The 14,684-nt window shown below is 38.7% G+C and overlaps 2 protein-coding genes across 11 annotated transcripts in view; both read right to left on the reverse strand.

Moving 5' to 3' along the window:
* LOC100409025 (prostaglandin F synthase 1-like) overlaps nt 1–4,420 on the reverse strand; it is a 52,189-nt gene extending 47,769 nt beyond the window's left edge. For all 7 annotated transcript variants that reach the window (XR_013519497.1, XR_013519496.1, XR_013519494.1 and 4 more), the window contains exon 1: nt 4,179–4,420. The gene's annotated coding sequence lies outside the window, so the exon portion shown is untranslated. The remainder of the gene's footprint in view (nt 1–4,178) is intronic.
* Nucleotides 1–14,684, reverse strand: part of AKR1E2 (aldo-keto reductase family 1 member E2) — a 37,338-nt gene that overhangs the window by 3,657 nt on the left and 18,997 nt on the right. For 2 of the 4 annotated variants that reach the window (XR_013519499.1, XM_078329370.1), the window contains one exon: nt 6,637–6,759. Coding sequence is in view for 1 of the 4 variants with exons in the window: in XM_078329370.1 (XP_078185496.1) it covers nt 6,754–6,759 (6 nt within the window). In the remaining 3 variants the exon portion in view is untranslated. Of the gene's footprint in view, nt 1–4,204; nt 4,344–6,636; nt 6,760–14,684 lie in introns of those variants that run through there. The other 2 variants (XR_013519498.1, XR_013519500.1) reach the window with 2 other exon arrangements.

Below are 14,684 nucleotides of genomic sequence, written 5' to 3' on the forward strand. Positions count from 1 at the left end.
TTTTTAGTTTTTTGATGTGCCTCCAAACTGTTCTCCATAATGGTTATACTAATTTACATTTTCACCAAAGGTGTATGAGCCTTACCTTTTTCTCCACATCCTCTGCAGATTTTTTCTGTTTCTTGTCTTTTGATATAAGCCATTTTAATTAGGGAGAGATAATAATCTCACTGTAGTTTTTGTTTGCATTTGATTTGCATTTCTCTGATGATCAGTATGTTGAGCACCATTTCATATATCTGTTTGGCATTGGTATGTCTTGTTTTAAGAAATATCTATTCAAATCTTTTGCCCATTTTTAAAAAATTGGATCTTTTTTCCTATAGAGGTGTTTGTACTCCTGATATATTCTGGTTATTAATACCCTGTCAGATGGATAGTCTGCAAATATTGTCTCCCATCCTGTGGGGATTATCTCTTCACAGTGGCAGTTAATGATTTCCTTTGCTGTGCAGAGCATTTTAACTTATGATTGCATTTGTCCATTTTTGCTTTGGTTGCCTGTGCTTATAGGGTATTAGTCAAGAAATTTTTGCCCAGACCAATGTCCTGAAGATTTACCCAATGTTTACTTATAGTAGTTTCATCGTTTGAGATCTTAGCTTCAAGGCTTTAACCCATTATGATTTGATTTTTGCATATGTCAAGAGAGAGGGGTATCGTTTCATTCTTCTGCATATATTCAGCTTTCCCAGCACCATTTAGAGAAGAGATTGTCTTTTCCCCAGTGTATGTTCTTATCGCCTTTGTTGAAAACGAGTGCACTGTAGGTGTGTGGATTTGTTTCTGGGTTTTCCGTTCTGTTCCACTGATCTATGTGTCTGTTTAATGGCAATACCATGCTGTTTTCGTTACTAAGCTCTGTAGTGAAACTTGAGATCAGGTAATGTGATTCCTCCAGCTTTGTATTTTTTGCTTACGATAGATTGGGCTATTCTGATTATTTTAGGCTGACAACTCAACTGTGTTTGTATATAAACAAAAAAATTGGCAAAAGAAAACTAATAAAAACTTTATGCTTTATGTCTGGACCCGTTTTAAAATTTTTTGTTTCTGTTTATATCATATTGTACTGTGTATGTCTCGAAAAGTTGTTATTCTTTGAATTTGTTCATCATTTAATTTATCTACTTAGGATTAGTTTACACATCACAGTTACAGTATTATAATATTTGTGTTTTCCTGTGTACTTATGGTTACCAGTGAGTTCTGCACTTTCAGATGATTTCTTATTTCTCGTTAATGTCCTTTTCTTTCTGACTGAAGTGCTCTCTTTAGCATTTCTTGTAGGACAGGCCTGACATTGATGAAGTCCCTTAGCTTCTGCTTATCTGGGAAAGTCTTTACTTCTCCTTCAGGTTTGAAGAATATTTTCACTAGATACACTATTCCAGGGTAAAAGCTTTTTTCTTCAGCACTTTAAGTATGTCATGCTGCTCTTGCCCAGCCTGTAAGGTTTCTATTAAAAAGTCTGTTGCCAGATGTATCAGAGCTCTATTGTATGTTTCCTTTTTTAAAATCTCTCTCTTGCTGCTTTTAGGAGCCTTTCTGTGTCTTTGATCTTTGAAAGTCTGATTATTAAATGCCTTGAGATAGTCTTATTTGGATTAAATCTGCTTAATGTTCTACAGCCTTCTTGTATTTAAATACTGATATCTTTCTCTGGGTTTGGGAAGTTCTCTGCCATCCCTTTGAATAAACTTTCTACCTCTATTTCTTTCTCTACCTCATCCTTAAGCCCAGTAACTCAGATTTGCCTTTTTTGAGGCTCTTCTAGATCCTGTAGGCATGCTCTATTGTTTTCTTTTTTTCCTCTGTTTATTTTAAAACCGCTTGTCTTCAAGCTCATTAATTCTGCTTAATTCTACTATTAAAAACTATGATGCATTCTTTTTTTGAGAGAAAAAAAGAAAAGAAAGAAAAAAGAATGAGAGAGAAAGAAAGAAAAAAAGAATAAAAAAAAGAATGGAAGAGAGAAAGAAAGAGGGAAAGAGGAAGAGAGAACGGGAGTGTTACTTTATTGCCCAGGCTAGAATGCAGTCTAAAAATGGGTATTGAAAACCTCTTTTATGCCAATAATTATGCTTAACAATGGAAACAGGAAGAAGTAAGGGAGAAAAACAACAAACAAGCAGCCAACCAATATTTCATTTAAACCTGTGAAATGCTATGCAATTACTGAGGAGTGATTTACTTCTAATTATGTAGTCACTTTTAGAGTAGGTGTGATGTGGTACTGCTAAGAATGTATGTTTTGTGTATTGGGGGTGGAGAGTTCTATAAATGTTTAAGTTTACTTGTTCTGGGTCTGAGTCCAAGTCCTGGATATCCTTGTTAATTTTCTGTGTTGTTAATCTGTCTAATATTGACAATGTGATGTTAAAGTCTCCCACTATTACTGTGTGGGAGTCTAAGTCTCTTTATATGTCATTAATAACTTGTCTTATGTATCTGGGTGCTCCCGAATTGGGTGCGTATATATTTAGGATCGTTAGCTCTTCTTGTTGCATTGATCCTTTTACTATTATGTAATGTCCTTCTTTGCCTCTTTTGATCTTTGTTGCTTTAAAGTCTATTTTATCAGAGGCGAGAATTACAACTCCTGCTATTTATTTATTTATTTTTGCTCTCCATTTGATTGGCAAATCTTCCTCCATCCCTTTGTTTTGAGTCTTTGTGTATCCTTGCATGTGAGATGGGTCTGGATGCAGCATACCGATGGGTTTTGACTTTCCAGCCAATCTGCCTGTCTGTGTCTTTTATTGGGGGATTAGTCAATTTAAATTTAGGATTAATAATAATATATGTGAGTTTAATACTGCCATTTGATGCTAGCTGGCTGTTTTGCCCATTAGTTGATGTAAATTCTTCATTATGTTGATCTGCCTGTCTCGGCCTTCCAAAGTGCTGGGATTACAGGCATAAGTCTGTAGAATTGGCCAACTATAGTAAAATTGTCTTGAATGTTGCAAATACAATGTCAAAAGACAATGACTGGTGAAAAGTTGGATATTATTATACACCTAGAAAATTGAAGAGATCCTAGTAAAAAAACACTCAATAGAATAAACTAGAAACTTCTGTATTGACTGTATACAAAACAAGTGCATAAAACTTGATCCAAAGCATCTGGAAGTGGAATGAAAAAAATGCTGCATTCACTCAGATAACAACTTCAAAATACTTAGGAATAAAGTTGGCAATAATAATAGAGTTTTCACAGAATAAAACTATGCAATATCATTGAAGGCATATAATAAGGTCTGAACAAATAAAATGTAAAATTTTGGATCAGAGGACAATCTATTAAAATGTAAATCTCATAAAACAATATATATGCCTTCAAGATATTCTATCTCAAATTCCAACTGACTTGCTTTTAATTAGATACAATATTCTTTAAGTGTGCATAAAAATTAATGCAAGACAGAAAATGTATGAAAAGGTAGAACAGTGAGGGAAACTTATGTTAATGAATCTCATATCATATTACAAAGCCAATATATTCTAAACAATAACAATCACATTGGTGTAAGGTTACACAAAAATATCAGTTAAATACAATAGGAAATTCAGAATTAATTATTATTTATATAAGAATTAAAGAAATGATTCAAAAGATGGTGCATATGTTATTATATAATAAGTTATTTAATAAATAAGGCTTGAAAATACATTATTGACCTTAAAAATAGAATTGGATACCTTGTGACATCATATATATCCAAAAAGTTCCAGATATATAAATGATACAAAGCATAAAAAGGAGAAATAACTTACATGCAATGTCTGAGGTGCACTCTTGAGTGAAAGAAGGCCTCGTTTAATGAACAAAAAAAAAAAAAAAAAAGAACTTTGCAAGAGGGAGATATCTGGATATGTAAAAAATTAATCTTTTACATGGAAAATGTCCTCAACACAGTTAACAAGTAAACAGTAGATTTGGAAAACGTTTATAAACCAGGTGAACAGAGTTTGATATTAATAACCCGAGAGAGCTATTAAAAATTGTCAAGAAGAAGACACATAATATATAAAAATTAGCTGAGCTATGTGAGAGCTGCCCAGGGGGGCAAACCAAGACAGGGCAGGGTATGTCCCCGCCTGGAATGTGCAGCCAGCTGGGAAGGTCAGGGGACTTCACCCTCTTGGTGCTCTGATTTGAATCCTGTGCTTACCTCGTCCCTCCTGTAACCGACAGTCCACGAGAGCCCTGCCAGACCGAGGGTTGTCATGCAAATCTAAGCTGTGGCTCTCCCCGGCACGGCAAGTTGTTGCACTGACCTGGGCTGAAGTTTGGACTAACACAAGCGGGACGGACGGTCCCACAGAAAGAGGCAGAGCTGAAAGAAGGGAAACAGGCCATGAGGCTGGCAGACCCCCAGAACTCAAATTCGCTAGAGAGCTTGGTAGCAAATACACCAGTTTGACCCCAACCTGGCAGATCAAGCTCTGGGAAGGAGAGATACTAGTGGAGAGGCGGGGTCAATCTCACCTGCAAACAAACTCCAGGAAAGGACCACCCACCCGGCAACCTGACTGAATTTGTGAGAGCCCAGCATCGCTATCTACAGGTCAAAAAAGATATAGCTCCAATAGAGACTCCCAAAATCACCAGCTTCAAAGATCAAAGGGAGATAAATCCACGAAGATGGGAAAAAAACAGCGCAAAAAGGATGAAACCATCAAAGACCAGAACACCTTTTCCCCTCCCAGGGATCACAACCCCTCACCATAAAGGGAACAAAAAAAGACAGAGAATGAATTTTATGAATTGACAGAAGCAGGCTTCAGAAGGTGGATAATAACAAACTTCTCTGAGTTAAAAGACTCAGATTTTAACCCAATGCAAAGAAACGAAGAACCTCGAAAAAAGGTTAGATGAAATGATAACTAGAATAACCAGGTTAGAGAGGATCATAAATGACTTGATGTAGCTGAAAAACACAGCTGGAGAACTTTGTGAGGCATACACAAATTTCAACAGCTGAATCGATCAGGCAGAAGAAAGGATATCAGAGATAGAAGATCAAATCAATGAAATAAAATGAGACGGCAAGATTAAAGAAAACAGAGTGAAAAAAAAATGAACAAAGCTTCCAAGAACTATGGGATTATGTGAAAAGACCACTGTTACACTCCCACTAGCATCAGGGCTTGTACTTGCCAGCAAGTTAGATAACCTAGATAAAATGGACAAATATATAGAAACACATAACCTACCAATACAGAATCATGAATGAATCTTTTTAGATTTTTATTTTTATTTTCTGTGGGTATATAGATGTATATATTTATGGAGTATGTATTAGTCTGTTCTTGCATTGCTATAAAGAAATACCTGAGACTGGGTAATTTATAAAGAAAGGAGGTTTAATTGGCTCATGGTTCCACAGGCTGTATAGGAAGCATAATGCTGGCATCTGCTCAGCTTCCAGGGAAGCCTCAGGAAACTTATAATCATAGCAGAAGGGAAAGGGGGAGCTGGCACTTCACATTGTTGAAGCATGAGGAAGAAAAAGGTGTGTGTGGGGTGCTACAAACTTTTAGACAATTAGATCTTATGTGAACTCATTCAGTGAGGAAACTGATCTAAATCATATCAGGGCATATAAGACGTTTTGATACAGGCATGCAATGTGAACTAATGAATTATGGATGAATCTTGAATACAATATGGTAAGTGAAATAAACCAGGCATAAAAGGGCAAATATTGTGTGATTCTACTTATACAAGGTTCCTAGAGGAGTCAAATGTATAAATCCAGAAAGTAGACTGGTTGGTGCCAGAGGCTGGAGGAGAAAGGAATGGGGAGTTATTATTGTTTAATGGGTAGAAAGTTTCAGCTGGGAAAGATGAAAATACTCTGAAGGCAGATGATGGTGGTAGCTGTACAACAAAAGGAATGTACTTAATACCACTGAACAGCAAACTTATAAATGATTAAAATGGTATATTTTATCACAATAAAAACATTTGAATATGTTTTGCACAGATTTTCCAAGCCAAACCCAAGACTTCAGAGTCATATTGACCTGTCTGGAAACCAACAGGCTACCACAGCTTCAAATTCCCCTGAGATGACTATTGACCTTCCCCTGCTGTTAGGTCCATTTCTGTATCAAAGTTTGATAAGCCATGTTCTAAAAGGTAAAAGCAATGACTTAAAAGACAAGGAAAGTGATAATTTTATTTCTCACAGGCGTTCAATTTTGAGTTGACCCCAGATGATGTGAAAGCCATTAATGGCCTCAACAGAAATTTTTACTATCTTGACCCTCTATTGTAAGTACTTGTCTGTGTGTCTTCTGTTGCTTTTTGTGATTTGTGGTGCAGAAGAGCAGGTCCATGTTCACCAATGCCAAAAGCAAGAAGCTGTTCTCAGGATAAAGCATGGGATACCTGCTCCACTGCTCTAGGACTGGACTGGGTAGGGTAGAACTAGACAAGGTTCATCTCTAACCCTTCTCACTGAGGGGCTTTTATTGACTCTACAATTCAAATTGGATTCCTTAAAGGAAAGCATGCCATTCCAGTCAAACCCTTGGTAAAATGACCAGTTACTCCAATTGTGTCCTGTTACAAAAAAAGGACAATTGCAAATAACTATATTGCCATAAGTTAAGAATACTCACAAATAGTTTCAAAATTTTGGAGAAATCAGGTAGAGAGAAACAAATAGGCTCCAAATGGTGTTCACAGAAGTATATTTGAGTCAATTGTTCAAAGTTGTAAATAGCTTAAGAGTTTTCTTAAGTCTGAAAAAACAAAGCAAAGGATTAGCAGCATTTTAAGCAAAGAAAAAAGTTAAAAAAGATTATCTCAGTTTTTTCTCAGGTCAGTCAATTTAGTTAATTCCTGTTCTGCTTGATAGTCATGAATATTTCAGCTCTCCATGAGAGCCCTGGAAGTTTTTTCTCTATTCTAATGACATAATTTCCAAACTTATCAGATACCTTCATTTAAGAGCAGCTATTAGAGTTCTATAGTTGATTATAAATCATGTTGTAAAGAAGACCAAAATAGGGCAAAAATTGTCCATAGATGACTAAAGTCTTAGGACAGTCAAAGTCAAAAACACAACTGACAAGAAATTTGGTTACCTCTGTGGCACAGAATAATTTTATGTAACAATTAAAATTATTAATAACATATACTTTATATCAGAATTAAAGCAATTTCCCATAATTTTGGAACATATACCAATAACATATTTATACAAATACAGCTCAAAGAAAACCAAATACCATTTCATATTTGACAATGCTTCCTGTATGATTTTTATACCGAATAAGCCAACTGTCATTGTTGCATTAGTGCATTGATGTCAGACCTAATTCTTAATAAAACCTTATAGATAAATGTATCCAATCATATTTACTCCAACCATAGGTAAGATTCTTAAACACCTTTTAAAACTCTGTACAATTTTTGTTAAAGAGCAGATCATAAGCAGAGTTTTTGCTCTAAGAAAAACTGGTTGTGCTTCTATTTCAAAGTTTAGTTTACAGAAAAACTAATAATACCCCTTTAACTTTAGCCAATATGTTCACAAACAGAATTTCTTTTACAGGATTAATTTCTCACAAACCTTCCACAACTTGCTTAAACCTTCAGCTTTACTCTATCTAACTTAATACTTTATTCTTTTAGATAGAAAATAAGGTGTGGATTATTCCTGCCTCCCTTTTTTAGATCATATATGGTTACTTCCCGATGTTGCCATGGCATTTGTAAACTGTCCTGATGCTAGTGGGAGTGTAACAGTGAGGATGACCAGAGGTCACTCTCATCACCATCTTTGTTTCGGTGGGTTTTGGCTGGCTTCTTTATTGCAACTTGTTTTATCAGCAAGGTCTTTATGACCTGTATCTTGTGTGACCTCCTATGCTATCCTGTGACTTAGAATGCCTTGGCCATCTGGGAATGCAGCCCAGTAGGTCTCAACCTCATTTATCTCAGCCCCTATTCAAGGTGGAGTTACTCTGGTTTAAATGCTTCTGACATTTATCTCCACTTTCAGTTGTCCCACCTTTCCAGACCAAACCAAAGTATACCTCACATATACTGATTGCTGTCTTATGTCTCTCTAAAACAAATAAAACTAAGCTATAACCCAACCACAATAGGCACATGTTCTCAGAACCTCCTGGGGCTGTGTCATGGGTCATCGTCCTCACATTTGGCTTAGAATAAATCTCTTCAGATATTTTACAGAGTGGTTTTTCTTTTTTTCTGGCAGCAAGTTCCTCATTGCAATTAACCTTAAATGAACTACTGTTTGTCCAGTCTGATATATCAAAGAATATTCACAATTATCTGAAAAAGCTCTAAATCCTCCTCTCTTTACCAACTACTAATTTATAAGGCTGGATTTTTTTTTTCATGAAGTTTAGCCAAGACATTTTTATGGAATGCAAACTCAGATATGAAATCTACTAAGCCAGACATTAAAGAAGTTTACAAGCATATAAAACAATGCCAATCTTCTAAATATTTTTCTTTTGTCTTGGAGAATATATTATGAGAGTTTAGTTCTGGTTATTATATACTACAATAGTTCTTAGGGGCTTACTTTCCCCATTGCTTTGTAAATGATTCCAACTCCTAATTGAATCCAATTCCTTTGTTTCTTCTAATAACATCTATCCCCCTCTGATAATTTCCTGAGGTTTCTTAAATGTTCTTTTGTCTTAAGACATAGCCCCACAGCCTCTTATATCTCTTCAGCTTTAAAATATCCCTCAAGGTAACAGACACACACAGAAGGAAGACCATGTGAGGACACAGAGGCAAAAGTCCTAAAGAAAGGACTTGGAAGAAACCAAATCTGCTAACACCTTGACCCTGGAATTCTACCCTCCAAAACTGTGAGAAAATAAATTTCTGCTGTGTAAGAAAAAATATATATTATATATATATGTATATGTATAATATCCTCCTAGGACTTTAAACTGTTTGTTGACTGTTCTTTAAACTGTAGGGTTATAGGGACAATGGCTGATTTCCCAAGAAATTTCAGTTTGCCAACTAAATAAATATTTACAAATTATGCATCTGACAAACGGCTAATATCCAGAATCTACAGGGAACTAAAAAAGGCCCAACAACAACAACAAAACATGTAACCCCATTATAAAAGTAGGTAAAGGACATCAACAGACATTTTTAGAAAGACTTATGAGCACCTAACACATATATGAAAAAATGCCCAGCATCATTAATCATCAGAGAAATGCAAATTAAAACCACAAGGAGATACCATCTTACGCCAGTCAGAATGGCTATGAAAAAGTCCTGGGACAACCGATGTTGGCAAGCATGCAGAGTAAAAGAAATGATTATACACTGCTGGTAAGAAAGTAAATTAGTACAACCTTTATGGAAAACAGTGCGGAGGTTTCTCAAAGAACTAAAAATATAACTACCATTTGATCCAGCAATCCCATTACTGGGTATCTACCCAAAGAAAAAGAAATCTTTATATGAAAAAGGCATCTGCACTTGTATGTTTATCACAGCACTCTTCACAACAGCAACGATATGAAATCAGACAAAATGTCCATGAATCCATAACTGGATAAAGAAAATGTGATGTGTATGCATCATGGAATACTACTCATACATAAAAAGAATGAAATCATGCCTTTTGCAGCAATATGGATGGATCTGGTGCCATTATTCTAAGTGAAATAACTTAGAAACAGAAAGTCAAGTACCATGTTCTCAGTTCTCACTTATAAATGGAAGCTAAACAATGGGTACACATGGACATACAGTGTGGAATAATAGACACTGGAGAATCTAAAAGGTAGGAGGGTGGGAGCCAGGTGTGGATTGAAAAATTACTTATTTGGCACAAAGTTCACTATTTGGGCGATGCGTACACTAAAGACCAGACTTCAGCTGGGTGCGGTGGCTCATGCCTGCAATCCCAGCACTTTGGGAGGCCAAGGTGGGTGGATCACTTGAGGTCAGGAGTTTGATACCAGCCTGGCCAACATGGTAAAACCCTGTCTTTACTAAAAATACAAAAATTAGCCAGGAGTGGTGGTGGGCACCTATAATCCCAGGTACTCTGGAGGCTGTGGCAGGAGAATTGCTTGAACCTGGGAGATGGAGGCTGCGGTGAGCCAAGATCATGCCACTTCACTCCAGTCTAGGTGAAAGAGCAAAATTCCATCTCAAAAAAAAAAAAAAAAACATGTCCAGACTTCACCACCACCTAATATATGTACGTCAGAAGGCTGTACGTGTAACTTTTAAATCTGCAAGAACACAAAAAAATGAAATAAAAATAAAAAAGCAGCAGCAGTTCCAGCAGACCTTGCCTACCTCTGCTGTGTTTTCTGCTTGCAAATTTTCCTAACTTGCTTCTGTGTAAATCCATTAGATACCAGGTGGGATGACAGACCCAGGTGGGTCTGCCCCTGCAGCTGTCACAACTCAATCCAACTTATCTAACTTAATTTCAGAGATTCTCGTTTGGGGTAGTCTCTAGCTAACTGTATTCTCCTTCCACTGATGGAGCTATTTCTGTCTTATTGTTTTTCAAGAATTAATTGCACCAGTTTCAGGTGTTGCCCAGAATATGTTCAGGGCTCTTTCTGCCTGTAGAATCTTCTTTACTAATGAGGGCTGTGATCTTTTTCATGCTCTTCAGCTCTGTGAGACTTTTCCACTTCCCCCTAGAGATGCTGATTTTTCTAGGCAAGAAAGTGCAGCCTCTGTATCTCCTTCTAGATTTAAATATACCTCCTCTGTTTAAAAATCAGGGCTGGAAGTAAATTAAGCATATAATGGCTTGAGTTCATGTGAGTCACGAGTCCATGTCTCAGAGTAATTGTTTTTCAATGATTTCCCAGGTGAAGTAATGTTGGTCACCTATGGAATAGAGTTTTGCAGGCTTAACGAGCTCTTCTGTTTTTGTCATCCCAAACTCATCAACACTGCCAAGAAGTGTTTGGTTTTCCGCTGGTGTCACACGGAATGGAGCTGGGTGTTCAAAAGTTCTGGCATGGCCACTGGGCCACATGCCAGTCCCAGGGGTGGAATGTGTCCTATCTTCTCAGAAATGAACACCAAAAGTCTCACCCTCTTTCTTATTTACATAGTTTAAAAAGATTAATTCCAAGATAAAGAACACATAGTTAGCTGATTCCCACATGGGATGTAATTAAAAGCCCAGCCTCTGAAACCAGATTTCTTGAGTCAAACTACTTACCTCACCTAATAGCTGGGCTTTTAATTTGTGGGCAATTTCCTTAACTTCTCTACTCCTTGGTTACCTCTTCTATAAAATGGAAATAATGGTAAATCCTACCTTTCTGTGAAGATTGAGCTGCAATGTGTAACATACTTACAGAATAGTACCTGGCACGCAGAAAGCATCCAGTTAGTACTAGCAAATGTTAGGGATTGGTGTTGGAACACAGATAGGATGCTAAGTGGCAGAGGCCATATGTGACAGAAATGCACACTAAAAATTGTAGTTTTCCTAGTTCTCCATGTGTTCAAAGTACCAGAAACCAGTTGATGAAGAGGCTTCCAGTCCAGCACCAGCCTCCTAGTGACAACTGGCAGGCCATGGAAACCGGAGCTGGAGTCACACCCATCGGCCAGAGCTCCCAGTAGGGAATCCCACCGGGAGTGACAATGACCACAGTATGGTGGATGTCACATCATCTAATGTTGCTAACCTATGTCTGGATAGTTGATCCGTCCCAGTGTATGGATATGTAAAAGAATTCGGTCCTGTGAAGATATGCTGCATACCAAGCAAAAGGAAACACAATGAGGACACAGAGTCTTGATCAATTTCATGATGTAAAATGAAAATGTGTCCTAACCCACCCAGAGCCTGTCACGTCACATGTCACTTCATGAGCCTGCCTGTCCCATTTCAACGTGAGTGTTTAAGGGCAAAACCAAGTCTTCCTCATCTTTGTAACTAAGGATAACAACAAAGAAAGCTCCCTGGAGAGCTGGGGTGGTGCCTGAAGCATTGTTTTAGTCACATGAAGTTTAAGGTGCATATTAGATGTTTACATCAAGAAAAGGAAAAATGGAAGAGAGAGAAAAGGCAGAGAAAGAAAAACATGCTAAAATGTGAATTGTATAATTGATTAAATTTGGGAACTAATAAATAGTATCTAAATGCACAGTTCTAAAACTGTGCACCTAGTCACCCTGAGGCCCCACAGTGAACTCATGGGAATGCCATGGGCCATTTCACCAACGACATACAAATGGCCAATAAGCCCATGAAAAGATGCATCATTAGGCAGTAAGGAACTGTAATTAAATCCACAAGACACCATTTAACACCCACTAGAATAGCTGTTACAACTACAGGGGCAGTCCAAAACTATATCCTGACGAGGGTGTGGAGAAACTGGAAATTCACACATTCCTGATGGGACTGTAAGCCTGTTTCTCAAAACAATTAAACATAAACTGCCACCAGTCAGCGAGCTCCTGCTGTCCTCCCCAAGGTCTGTTGCTCCTTGATGCCAGCCACACCTCCTGAATCTGCTTCCTGCTTTTTAAGCCTTTGATCGCCACTTATCCTTGGATTTTCCATTCAAATGAAATGAGAAAGTGCCACTGAGGAGAAGCAGCTACGGAAACAAGTGTCTGAGTATCTCCCAGTCTTAAAAGTCAGGAGAGATGCTCACAATCATTTGAAGCAGAGGGTCCCTTAAGGACACACGTTTCCACTTCCTATACAGACCTTGGTCTGCAGGCCCCAGAGTGGGGAAGAACTTACACAGAAATTCCCTAGAGAAAAGCAGGGATGGAGGAAGGGGAGGGCTTGTCAGCTTGTCCACTCAGAATGAAGAGACAAGAGGCACAGAGCTATCAATTACCAACTGAAAAGGAATACTGCTCCAAAACGAGGCTGCATATCCTCTGTGAAACTTTTTAAGCTTTGCAATTGCCCAGTGTTTGCTTATTTTTGCTATGCATGGTTTCCTTCCTGTGATTATACAAATTTGAAGATGTCTTAAAAATCAAAGACAGTAAAAGGCTGCCATCTCCCGTCAGAACTGCAAATGCACTGGAATGAGAAGTCCTTCCCGGCGCCATCTGGTGGCAGGCTTCACTCATAGTTTTCATGCCAGGGAAGTAAATCCATGCAAATACTGTAGTGGATCCTCATAGGCCAGCTACGGTGAGACATACAATGCATTATTGTTAACCAAGTCACGCTACTGTGCAATGCGGCGCTGGGACTCATTCCTCCCAATTGCAACTTTATCCTTGCTGACCAACCTCTTCTCATCACCTACCCATCCCTGCCCTCCCTGGACTCTGGTAACGGCCATGCTACTCCCTACTTTTAAGGTCAATGAAAAATGGTTTGGGTATAAGTGACAAGAAAAATTCACAAAATAGCAGTTAAGTTTCTGACTCTGTGAGAGATAACATACAAGTCACACACCTACACACGTGTGTGTTCACAAGAGTCCTACATGCAGATGACTGTCTCCGGCTCCATGTGCACTGTGCTACTTAATCCTAACACCTCTAGGTAGAGAGTGGCCAAGAGTTTAAAGGTTTAAGAGGTTAAGTAATTTACACAAAGTCACACAGCTAATGAATGATAAGGAGTCATGGACATGGAAAAATTAAAAGTGCATGGTAGTAGAGCTGGGCCTGATCATATGACGGTGTCAGGAGACCCTCCCATTTCCTGGGTCCTTTGTAAACAATCTTCTGATTAAACCTCTCCTTGGCAATCTGGTCAAACCATGACACCTCATCCTCAATCTTACCCCCACTAGGGTGAGCTTCCCATGAAGCTACTGCACCAGTCACACGTCTTTTCATTCACCTGCAGCAAAGTCCTCTCTTGGGGCCAAGCCAGAAGGTTCCTACATGTCCCTGCACATCTGGAAGGCTGGGCAGGGAGGTGGATGGCAGTGATACTGGTTGTAGTAACAATGCATTCTTGCTGGGACATATCCTGGGCCAGACACTGTCTCCACAATCAGGAGGCACTGCAATTCCTCCATTGAGTGGACAAGGACACTGAGGGCTGGGAGGTGAGGCAGTCTGCTCAGGACCACAAAGCTAGAAAGGCAAAGCTTTTATCTGAAGAACCCACACCCCTGACTCAGCTGGCATGCCTGTGATAAAGTGAAAATGGGAAGTGATGTGGAGGGGTACTGTCCCCAAACAGGCCCCTTCAGCCACTGGGCAACGCCTCCATGCCTTCCTTGAACCTGATGCAGAGGGAACAGGAAATGAGAGGCTGACTGATGTGGGGGACATGGAAGAGGGAGGAGACCATGGAGCAGACATCAATTTTCTTCTGGCTTAACTCATTTTGAATAGGAGCCAAGGGCCTGTGACTTGAGAAGTTATATCCCTGGAGATTTGGTGTGAATTCCAAGACATAGGAGCTAGGCCAGATTCGCTGAGCAGACAGCAAGAAACAGGGACCATGGCCTCTAGACCACACAAAATCCATTAAACCACATCCTCCATCAACGCCTGGGTGTGAACACCACACTCTGCAGGGCCTCTTCCTGATATGTGAAACTAAACAGGCAGATGAGCAGATGTGAGGAAATGAGCTGTATTTTCACCTCTGTTATGGGGGGTTCCACAGGTATAATCTGACTTATCAGAAGACCATATTAAAAACTAGTATTTAGAAATTAACCAGCTACTTGGG

This window comes from Callithrix jacchus, chromosome 7 (genome assembly GCF_049354715.1).
Source record: "Callithrix jacchus isolate 240 chromosome 7, calJac240_pri, whole genome shotgun sequence".
Lineage (NCBI taxonomy): Eukaryota > Metazoa > Chordata > Mammalia > Primates > Cebidae > Callithrix > Callithrix jacchus.